Source organism: Amphiura filiformis, chromosome 4 (genome assembly GCF_039555335.1).
Source record: "Amphiura filiformis chromosome 4, Afil_fr2py, whole genome shotgun sequence".
NCBI lineage: Eukaryota > Metazoa > Echinodermata > Ophiuroidea > Amphilepidida > Amphiuridae > Amphiura > Amphiura filiformis.
The window spans coordinates 2,902,904-2,915,301 of NC_092631.1; the positions used below are offsets into that span (position 1 = coordinate 2,902,904).

The following is a 12,398-nucleotide window of genomic DNA, read 5'->3' on the forward strand; positions in this document are numbered from 1 at the left end:
GTACCCTTAATGCAAAGAGCTATTGGGCTAAATCCATACAACTCTATGGAAGACATAATCTTGCACAGGAGTGCAAATTTCGATTACCTGAATGGGTGGCTCATTTGAAATGGACACCAGTTTTGCAAATATTTTTATTCAAAGATAAAGTAAAATTTTACCAAAAGGCCCATTTTAGCTTGATAATCCTAACACTTGAAGCATGAGTTGTTACATTGGTTTAACAATCTGGGCATACACATGTTCATTACATTGAGTGCTCCCATGGAAGTGATGGCGGGCATGTGCCCATCAGCATCTTTCGGAAGTAGGAATCGGTAAATGTTTAAAAAAAACTTTAAAAAGGGTCATGGGTAGGAAAGTTAGAAAGTGGGTCATTTGGTAAAAAAAATTTGATTTCAAAAGCCAATACAAATTTGCTGAAACAAGTGAATTGGTATGTTTTTGCATTACTTATGGTATTTTAATAATATTCTTGAAAACGGAGGCATTGGGTAGCCAAACCTGAACTCAAAGCAGGGGGTAGTCAGTCATGGTGCCAGTAATTTTAGGGGCATGGGGGGGGCAAAAAGTAAATAGGGGAATCAATCAATTTTATAAAATTGATGCAAATAGTGGAAATTTAAGTAATTTTGGGTTTTATAAAGGGGCAATTTTTTTTTTTTTTTTTGGGGGGGTAAATTCCCCTTTGCCACCACTGGGGATAGTTGGGTAGAATTGCAAAGGAAAATAATTGCAGGGGTGCGATTTATGACTAACAGCTTGAAATTTGGCTAAAATACCCAGAAAAGGGCTGAAAATCAAGAAAATTGCATGAATTTTGGCCACACAAAAGTGTCCCCTTGGTTGGTGTAGGCCTACATCCCACCATACTCTCAACTGTACGGGGTGGGGGGAGTGATGGGTATTCCTACCAGCATTGCGAAGTAGGAGATTACTGGTACAAATTTTGTTTTAAAAAGGGTGTCATTGGGTATAATTGAAAAAAGGGGTCATTGGGTGTACAATTTCAAAAAAAGGGTCCGACGGATAGAAAATTCTTCTTTGGCCAAATTTTTAACCCAAAATATGCTGAAATAAGAGAATTCAAAAGTTTCCACATTATTTTGTGGCATTTTGATGATACAACTTTACAAGGTCATTGGGTAACTGGACCTTTTATAAAGGGGGTCACTGGGTAACTGCACCTAAAAAAGGGCCATCGGGTATGACTTTGAAAAAAGAGGGTCATTGGGTATATTCGATTTTTAAAAAGGGGGCCTATTGACAGATACATACTGTCACTTTTAAAGTTGAATCCCCCAAAAAAAAATTCCCGGGTTGTACGTACCACTGACTTGCGGTCCTGCGGAACGAAATTGACTGAGCTTTCTGGAGGGTTTTATTTTGGTGGTGTGCGCCCGTAATGTTTAGAGTATTATGACGGACGGTTGGTGCTAAATCTAATAATGTGTGAAAGTTGAGCAACTTATGTTTGTTTGGGTTATGTTTTCTAATCCTTATTATTGTTAGAGATCCTGCGTAGGCAATATTCTATAAGTAGATCCACAATAAATTTCCGTATTTGACAAAAAACATGCCATGGGTATCAACTGAGCGGTCTTTTCCTCGCAGTCACTCACAGCAGGGGTCAGAGTTCATGCTGAAATTTTTAATTCTACGGAATTTAGCATCAAGACAAGGCATTTAGACAGGCGAAAAAAGGCTACAAAATGAGCCCTGTAGAATTTGTGTACCTTCTTATGCTTTTAATATCACTTGCTCTTGGCCATTTAGTAAAAATATCACGGATTGCGTCTCAGAAACAACTAATTTGCAGCGGATCTGGGGTGTTGATGGTCTTGATTTTATGCGGTCGACAATCGGTGCATTCACTCTTCACAACATTTGTGACAGCGGCTATCATCAAATTATTTGGGCCTAGGTGAGTAACACTTTATTTTAATAGGGGCTGGCATTTTCTTCGGGAGGGTGTGGGTCCCAAATATACGGGGGGGGGGTCATAAAATGTTGGAAAGAAAAATAGGGGGGGTCATAAAAATTGCGATGACCAAAAATCAAAATGTCATGAATGTAGATTGTACTACAACATGTAGGGAGTCACAAGTGACAAGATCTTGAAGATGACCACAGATAAACTATTTTGGAGTAAACCTTTGACGAGCGCGACTGCCGTGATGTTGCAAATTCGGAGCTAACAACGCGTACGGCGCACCCTGAGTAAGGATAAACACTTGTGCTGAACGTCAAATTGGTCACTTATCCCTCACTGTTCAAAATGTGACATCTACACCAATTACAGTCCCCGAAATGGTCTACTTTTTAGCCGACCTCAATTCCAAAACACTTAGTGATAGTTAAAAATGTGATCCCTTGGTTACCTTTGGACGAATTTGTAGAAATCTCTGCGGAGTCTCTGTGTCTGAAATTCCCCGGTACAAACATCGAAAATGTCGCATTTCTCAGTCCCGGTGATGATACTATATCCGCATTGCTGTTTTCATACATGAATATGCATATCTCTGATTGTGACCATGTGGTCGGTTTCATGAATATTTAATAAGCAGCTTGATACTGACGTCATATCTGAGGTGACCAGGAGGCAGGAGATACCATTTTGGTCAACTGAACTCAACTCGTGCGTTCTTTTGGTTGACATAAATCGAACAAAAGTTTCAATAACGGGTAAAAGTAGGATTTCAATTTTTTATTAATGAAGATACTTGTAGTTTTGAGGAATGACAAAGTTGTTTTTGGAAACTTATATACGTTTGTTTCAACTGATGATGTAGGATCGCAAGGTGAGTGAATTCGTGAAGAGATTTGCTTGTTTGAGTGATAGTGGAATTCACACAGAATTATTCGTACCTGCTTACCAGACAGCAATACTGCGTATTGCTGTATGGAACCAGACATACGTACAGGCGTACGGCGCACAGTTTATTCGTAAATTGCCATTCAGCAACAGCAGATCGCCTCAGCAGCCAATCAGAGACAAGTGTGTCTAGCGCAGTAAATATGTGATGTACATGTATGCTTAAAATATGCACTCGTCAAAGGTTTACTGCAATTGAATATATATACAAATGTAGTGTGTTTATTTAAGTTGTTCAAAAAGACTGATTTCAATGTACAATTTTAGCCTGTTTAGGGGGCAAGGTGTATCGGTGGTGGGGGGTCATAAATTTTTTGTTGCTGAAATAGGTATGATGGGGGGGGTGCAATTTTATTGATGCTGACTTTTTGTAAATTTGGGACCCTCCCCCTTCCGAAGAAAATGCCAGCCCCCATTTATGCTGGTTTCATTTTTCTCCCGCTTGCAGCTGAGCGGTACCGGTGTGATGCTTCATCATGCCACTTGCACTTTTCTACAAGTGGAGCTAATGTTGCCACTCTGCACCGCTCCAAAATCGTATTTTGTTCTCATATGTCAGAGCATGGAAGTACTGGTCAGAGCGGCACTGCTTCGAGACTTTGAGTTCAACCAATTTTTGATATTTTGCCATTCGCAAATTTCAAAAGTTCTTGATATCAGAAGCACATTCCTTGTATTCATGCAATTTACCAACTGGTGTGTCTGATGTGCTCTCAGGTCCCACAAAAATACTGCAAAATGTGACTATCTGTCCCCTTAATTTTAACACATTTATAATTTAGTTTTATCAGACAAACCAAAAACAAACCATTTTGTTGTTGGCCCAATCATTTTGTGTTTCTTTCAATGGAGTAAGCAAAAGAGTAGCACAGGGACTAGATCTATACGATGATTTTTATTTTTGGGTGGATCATCGTATAGGCAAATGACGTCGTAGAAAATAAATGTCACCCAATACACTACGCAATTGAATAACAGACCGGCACTGCACAGTACTGGCTTTGGCTGGTTACCAGTTGTACTTGTCTATGTAATCGGCAATCGGAGCCTACAAAACGTGGCACCTGTATCATCATGACATTATAATCACATTGGGAATTGACACAAATTTTCCGGTACAATCAGTCATACCTAGAAAGGATAAAATTCAAATTGAGAAAATATTCCTGTATGACTTGTTGTACTATAAAAGAGTACTGACTCACTCCCCATTCCAGAAAAATACTCACTTAATTTTTTTGGAACAAATATTATCCTGTTTTGCCAAATGAAATATAGCCAAATCCTAATCCTTTAGTCAGTTCTAACTGGCAGTGAAAGTCAAATTTTAATATTTGGCCAATTTTTTTGGAAATATGGGCCAAAAACATGCATTTGTTTTATTCAGTGACAATCAAGCCCAAAGACTTGAACAAACTCTTCAAGTTATGCTTTCAGATTTTTGAAAAACACATTTTCTGATCTTTTTCATTTGACCAATCAGCAAAAATAACATTAATATGAGCTATTTTTTGTACTTATCTTAGCCTATAATACTCAAGATTTTGAATGCTATTGCTTAGACTTGTGCCAAGTCTCAAAATTTTATGACAACAAAAACATTACTTGTTTTGGACCATTTTTCCTGAAATTGCAAAAATATTAAAATTTGACGAAATTGCCAGGTAGAACTAACTAAAGGATTACATGTAGGATTTAGCTATGTTTCATAAATTTGGCAAAACAGGATAATATTTTTTTAAATTCCAAAAAGTCAGTTTTTTTGGAATGGGGAGTAATATTTGTGTGCCGCTCATGGAGGACAAATGTTCCTCCTTATAAATTTGCTTTGCACCAGATAAACTTCGAAGTTCGATTCATAGTGGGTTCACCAGTTCAGTGTTTTGTTGTTTATATTTTGTGTGTAATGTGTTGTGCCAAAAATGTGTGATAACTGATAATCACCGAATACACAAACTTTGGCAATGCTCAAGCTAGCCTACTGTACATTATTTACCCTCCACAAACCAATATGACAGTACATACACTTCCGATGTGGTAACCACAAATCACTACGTTTTTGTTCACACCATTAAAAAACAAAACATCTCTCTGGCGTTAAATTTCACTTTGGTGATATGAAAATTTGAGCTTTCTTCTGATACCAATATCTCAGTTTTGATGAATATAATGGGGATGAGGCTGTTGATCGGGTCCCCAGGATCGGGTCACAGACTTTTGACATGGCACAATCATTTATTCATTTCAGGTTTTGCCACCAAGTTGTCTTTGCATTTTGCTTTGGTTACCTGGCCGTCTTCAGAGCAGGATACTACTTTGGACTTGATACTCCTACAGCTTTCTCTAATGTTATTCAGTTGCTATTAACTCTTAGGGTAAGTATTTGATAACTACGGTATGACACCAGTAACTACAAATTACAAACATTAGAGGATTTGTTCTCAAGTTGTCGGGAGTGCCATAGGGTGTCCCCAGTCAGTGTGAGCTGTTTTCATTAGAATGTTGCAAAATATTAATATTGACAATAATTGACAATCTGTTTGACCTATCCATATATTCATACATTGCTTACCTGTGTTTTCATATCATCTTTTGTAGTGAAAAATGATTACAAATGTGTAATTTGCATTTATTGGTAGAGCAATGATTTCTTCATTCCGATGGATAAGAAGTATGCATTTGAATGCACACTAAACGGCGGCGATACATACACAGCACTTCTTGGAACTCCCGGTCGGAGCCAGAAGTTTCCATTTTTGGAACTGGGTATGACACATAGAGTGGAAAGGTTTCAGAATAAGAATGTCACTTATGTCTAGGCACCGGAGTTTTGCGCGGTTCGCGCACAAGCGCACATTTTCGCGCATTTGGGTGTCCAAAGCGCATTTTGGGTTCCATCGAGAATGTTCACGATTTTGACCCATCGATAAGCTTAAAGTTAAAGCCTTACGATTTTATGTCCCGAATCGGAAGCATTTACAAGTAAATTCACGGAATATTGGTTCTAACTTCACTTATGTACATCAAAATACAAATAACGATCATTAAACCAAGCATAATGTGGGAAATTTACCCTTGCTTTTCGACATTTCGATCGACGATTTGTGATGGTCGCCATCTTTATTTTTATTTTTCCAGAAACTGGAAATGAACCCGAAATGAACGGAAGTCGGTCGTAATTGATTGACATGCCATCGTTTTACTGATGTTTTTCGTGTTTTGCATTGATAACAGGGGATCACGCATTTTAGCGCATTTTGACCTATTTTTTGGCGCATTTTGAAAAGTGGCCAGCGCATTTTGCTGTTTTAAATCGCGCAAAACTCCGGTGCCTACTTATGTCAGTAAGGATCTGTGAATCAATAATTATTCTCTCAAAGGTTCTTGTAAAATGGTTTGTATGAATTAAACTTGATTCTCGTAAATTTGTAAACTTAGTACACAGTATTTTTTTTTTTTTTTCAAGAATCAAATGATTCCTGCAAACTTCCTTTCAAAGAATCAGTATTGATTATTGTACTGTACAATGAAATTCTACTTATAGTGTGTACTTAAAAAGAAGACAAAATTGTGTTCTTACATGTACACTGGCAGTCGTGGACTTACAATATACAAGTGTTTTTGTCTTCAAGAATCATCAAATTATAAACATAACAGTGAGAGGTTGTAATGGGCTATTCCATTTAAAATCCACACTCCCCCTGTGGAAGATTGAGCTAAAGTCTTCCACAGAGGGAGTATGAGTTTCAAATAGAATAGACAATTTGGTAACTTCCATTTGTATACTCACTCCAGTTGTGGAAGATGTAGGTGAAGCCATAATACTTAGAGAGTATGGGTTTCAAAATGATTAACCGCAACCAATTACATTTGAAAAACATACTCCCCCTGCGGAAGATATTTCCAAAATGTTCCACAGGGGTAGTATGGATTTCAACTGGAATAGCCCAATGGAATCCTGTACACATTATTCTGTCATTTTTCATCCTCACAGTTAGTTGGAGTGGCCTTTGAAGTCCATGATTCCAACTCTGCCAAGATCAGATGCAGCAGGGAGGAGAGTCACATGAGTGAGAAAGAGTTAAAGTCGCAACCAACTACTCATCATTGAAGACCCATCCTTCTTGGACATCTGTCACTATGGCATGTGCTATGTTGGTATACTTACTGGTAAGACTACTTGTTTAAGAGTTTGGTAGAACAGTCGATCAACACACATAATATTGAGTTGACCTCAGTATCTGATGTGAACACACACATTCTCATCAGTCTTTGTAAAATTCCTTTTTGGGGTCCAACTTTACGCAGTGGTGTATCAGGGTCAGTTGTCTGAGGGAGCAAAGACAATCAATTTCTGGTGGGCATCATTTTGATCCTGTGTTCGATGGCTGGCATTTTCTTTGGAAGGGGGGGGGGTCCCAAATATACTGGGGGTCAAAATGTAGTGAGACACAAGATGACCACAGATAGTGTGTTTATTTTATTCAAAAAGACTGATTTCAATACAATTTTAGCCTGTTTAAGGGATGAGATGTATCCGTGGTGGGGGGTCATAAAATATTTGTTGCCAAAATAGGGGATCGTAATTTTATTGACGCCAACTTTTTGTAAATTTGCCCCCTTCCTTACTGTGATAATTGCATGTGAAAATATTTTCAATTGTACACTATTTTAGTCCAAAATTAAGGTAAAATGTTGTGTTTACCCACAATCTGTGGTTTACCAGGTCAATTTTCAATCTAACACTATTTTTGCCTAAAATATAATTTTTTGGGTGGTTCAAATTAGTTAATAGCAAACCAACTCATTTGGGGTGTTCAACCCCCTAACCCCTCTACCCCTCTCATCAGGAAGCCTCCTGTGATGATTGGGGGTGGTGAAATTTGTTCTTTATGGGTTCAAATGAAGTAGCAAACCAACTCATTTGGGAAGGGGGTTCAGCCCCATAACCCCCCTCCCCCACAAAGACCACACTGCTCATCAAGAAGACTCCTATGATGAAGTGGAGTTGTATGCCCCTTGAGGTCCATTTTATGAATCTGATCAGGGCATTACTTAAGCCCTAAACCAACAAAATCCAACATGCAGTTCAGTAGACACTGACCTGGTTTTACAGAATCCAACAGTGTAGGATAGTATTTGGTTCACGACACTATTCAATAACATTCAACAACAAATTGCCTTGTTGGAGTTTGTTGGGCTGGAGAGGAGTTACGGTTAATGAAGTTTCTTCATCATTTCTTAATCATGGTAGAGACCTGGAGTACACTTTCATATTTCAATGGGCTTCTATACCTGACTTGGTATGTCTTATCCTCATGATTCAAAAGGTTTTGCAGAAATTCTTCTATCATTTAGGAAAAGGTGTGGGTAGGAAATGGTGAGTGAAATAGATACTTATTGTACAATGTAATTATTTGTGTACAAACATTGTTATTCAACAGTAACAGCTCATTCAGGGAATACAACATTAATTTTTTGGGTTTTTTTTTGCTTTTAACAGGACCATACTACAAGTACAAGACATACCACGATATGCTACATTGCAAGGGTTCGCACTCCATACCTACTATGGAACCTATGTTACTTAGAATGAAACTCCTGGTGCCATTTGGAGTTCTATTTTTGCTTTTATCACAGGTAAGTACAGATTATGTGAATGTAAGTTCATACGTGCTGGTAATAAACAATTTCTAAAAGTTTAAACTTACTTTCGGCACAGAATTCCAACTAACCTTGAATTTTCGATGTGTATGACACATGTTCATCAGAAGAAGTCCTAGGATATTGTGATGGACTTGCTCTTTTGTCGACTGAAGGCGTTGTATAAGGTTGGTAATTCCAGTCCTTGATCACAATTTAGTTCTGGCGATTTCTTCTTGACCTGGAGGGCCTCCTGCACTAAACGGGGATACTCTCGATCAACCTTAGTGGATTCCCAGTCAATATTGTGATGAGATTTGGTTTTATGCTCTGCAACAGCAGAGGGTGTACGGCTGGGGGTTGACCTATGCTCCTTCAGTCTCTCTCCTAGTAGTCTACCAGTCTGGCCGAAATACGAACTTGAACACTCGCCACAGGGGATCTCGTAAACTACATCTGATTTTTTCTCTGTTGGCGTGGGATCCTTAGGTGAGACTAAGAGTTTCCTCAGCGTCTGAAGCTTGTCGCTTGTCGCATGATATATGTGTACATCCATATCAAAAGGATGCACTTGTCGGCTGCTACGCATGTCTCTTTTTACATAATAGCTAGGAATACATACCAGACTCATCTCAAGTGGAATATGGTAAATAATGACCAAGTAAGTCAGATAGCTGAAAATCAATATTTTGAAACAGAAAGTTGCATGCTAATTCAAAAATTATTTTTCTTTTTCTTGCAGTATCTTTCTATAGACTATGTCACATCAGACGAATTCTACACTAATGGATATTGGTACAGAACACTATACATGATCCCAATGTTTTTATGGTTCAGAATGCGCATGTATTCGGCATGGCTTTTGTCAGAATGTGTGTGTATGACGGCAACGTTAGGGGCGTATCCGGTAGCATCTAAACCAAGGAGGGGCCAGGGGCCTACTGTGTACTTATCTCATCCTGATAAAAAGTAAGTGTTTGAAAGCATTTTTTAACCCCAACAAGTTTTCTGTGATGCTAATTATTTTTGATCATCTGCTTTGTGGAATGTTCATCAAATATGATACTCATACAATGAGTTTGTGTAGTGATATTGTTACCATAAATAGTCACACCAGATGTTGATGAGTGCAAGAAAGTGATAACACACAAAAGTGATGTAATATTGTCACGGAGGTATAAGTGCGATATACGGGAAAGCTCTCTTTTGGTCTATACACTAGCGTGCTCCCCATTTAATCCCAGGGTCGTGGGTTCGAATCCCGGCAGGACCGGAAGTCGCTCGGCAAGGTGCATGATACTTGAGAGGTTTGTAACAATATGTTGAAATGTTAAATTGATGATAAAAGTAAATTAACCAGACATTTGGGTATTGAAATATGCAGAGAATGTAACTTTGGAAATGGGGGCAGTAAAAATCTGGAAATGGAAAATAAAATGAATTTATTCTATTTTAAGGGGATGATACCCTTTAGCATTGCTACTCAGTAACTACATCTTTTAATATGTAATCTAAATAATCTGTTTATTGTTCATCTTCATGTTCATGTGCAGTGATTCTGAGAGCATCTTGGAGTACAACTATGAGACTGTTCATAACATTAGTGGGTATGGCTGTGATTTCACTACTACCTTTCGAGATGCCATGAGATGGTGGAACATGAGCGTGCAGTGGTGGCTCAAGACATTTGTATATGTCAGGTGTCCTATCAGAGGATATGGGTGAGTTTGATTGATTGGATTGATTGATTGATTATAGGTTGGTGAAACAAGGAGTTGCCTTTTAATTGATTGATTGATTGATTGATTGAATTTATTCAAATTAACAATATTAAAAGATAACAATATTGCACAAAATTTTATACATTTTAAAAAGTACATTGAAAAAATACATGGAAATCCATCATAAAAAAAGATGCAAATTTACAACAACAACAAAAAATGTTTAAAAGATTTCAATTCCAAACTTAATACATTTGTATTGTCAGGTATTTTATTTGGAGGTGTGGTCAGTATTGATTAATTGATTGATTGAATGATTGTAACTCCCATTTGAAATTCACACTCCCTTTTTGAAAGATTAAGGTTATGTCTTCCATAGGGGGTGTACAGATTTCAACTGGAATAGTCCATTATGGTTTTATGTGGCAACGGCAATTATACCTTTATAGGAACAGTATACATGGTATACATGTACATTGTAGCATCTGATAACTGAAAGTTAAGCTGAATTTATAAATCACCACTGCACGTGGAGCGATTGGTATTTGACCAATGAGAAAGCACGCATTTCTCGAAGCAACAAAAAGCGCTTTCATCATTGGCTAGAAACCAATCACTCATTGCTTGAATTTATACTTCATCACTGAGCGATGAGTATTTGACCAATGAGAAAGCATGCTTTTTTTTCAACGCAACAAAAAGCACTCTACATCATTGGCTAGAAACCAATCGATCAATTTAGTATAAATTCAGCTTAAGCATACAAAATGGAATAGCATAGATCAGGTTCACACTGTGGTCAGAAGTGATGATTGAGTACCACATCCCTAAATCAAACGGACAAAATGTGAACACATGCTTACATAGGTTGATTCATTCATTAACTTGTGTTACCTTTCGTCTTCTCTCCCTCCAGTACCACAGTAACCATGGCAGTGAGTGCATTTTGGCATGGTATTCATCCGGGATACTACCTCAGCTTCATGACCGTACCTCTCATGCTACTAGCGGAAGATCTAATGAAAGCCGCCTTCAGGACCGATAACAACCGTGCCTTCTACGACTGGGCCAACTGGTTCTTCCGTATGCGAGCATTTGAATACCTCTCAATGGGGTTCCTCTTACTAGGGTGGAGTGCTACACTAAGATATTGGCAATCAACATTTTTTATAGGACATTTCTTTACTTTCTTATTTATCGGAATAGGGTATGCGTATAGACCAAGAAGAAGCGCATATGTAGCTGGGGAAAGGGCGACAAATGCAAAGCAGGATTAGAATGAGCTTGGTTTGTAATGATGAGGCATACGGTGCTTATTCAGTGCCCCATTGAATGTTGGTATTATATTAAAGAGGTGTAATTTTCTTCGGGAGGGGAGGATGGTTATCAATATGTCAGTGACCAGAGTCAATTTTTTATGACCCCCAATCTTGGGTTGAAATGTTTCTGTGACCCAACCCCTATCTTATGTTGAAATTTTGTATGACCCCCCTTCCACACACACATATACCAAAAACAAATTATTCTCAAGGTCATGAAATCTTTTGCAAAAAATGCACACGTAGCATGTGAAACTTTTAATTGCAGCTATGATTAAGAAAAATGTGCACATTGTAACTACAAATAATGTGCGCTATATTGATAGTTTAAAAATTTTATGACCCCCATATCTTTGGTTTAAAAATCTATGACCACCACCAGTATCATATTCATGACACCCCCTTCTGAAGAAAATGACAGCCCACTAGTCAAGTTGCAATATTTTCGATATTTATGAATTAATAACAATACAGGGACTTGCAGGCATAGTATAATAAATCTTCAGGATCAGCTCCCCACAGTTACAGTAGAACAACTTACATTAAGTTAGTTATTTGTCCATGAAAATTTAAATTTGCTAATATTATTTTTATTGTGAGGTTCTGAGGTTTAAACTCACTGTCATGCACCAAGCCTTACACCTTACTTATTCGCTGTAGAAGTAGTGACATAACAGGATTAATGATGGTTCTATACTATGTTTGAATGTGTTGCCCTGCACTTAATGTTATGCCTTGCCTCTGTATTGCACATATATAGATTATTCAAAAGAACAAGACAACTATGGTAATTAATCCTGTTAGACCAGTACTTCTATGGCAAATTCAGTTAACCTGACC

General features: G+C 37.9%; 1 protein-coding gene across 1 annotated transcript; it reads left to right on the forward strand.

The window, feature by feature from the left end:
• Nucleotides 1-1,491: 1,491 nt before the first annotated feature.
• Nucleotides 1,492-11,833, forward strand: LOC140150461 (lysophospholipid acyltransferase 7-like). The gene is given in 8 exon segments (XM_072172479.1): nt 1,492-1,924; nt 5,124-5,250; nt 6,870-6,976; nt 6,978-7,045; nt 8,379-8,515; nt 9,261-9,487; nt 10,072-10,239; nt 11,156-11,833. Coding segments are annotated over 8 exon segments (1,407 nt in total). The 5' UTR covers nt 1,492-1,712; the 3' UTR covers nt 11,517-11,833.
• The last annotated feature ends 565 nt before the right edge of the window (nt 11,834-12,398 follow it).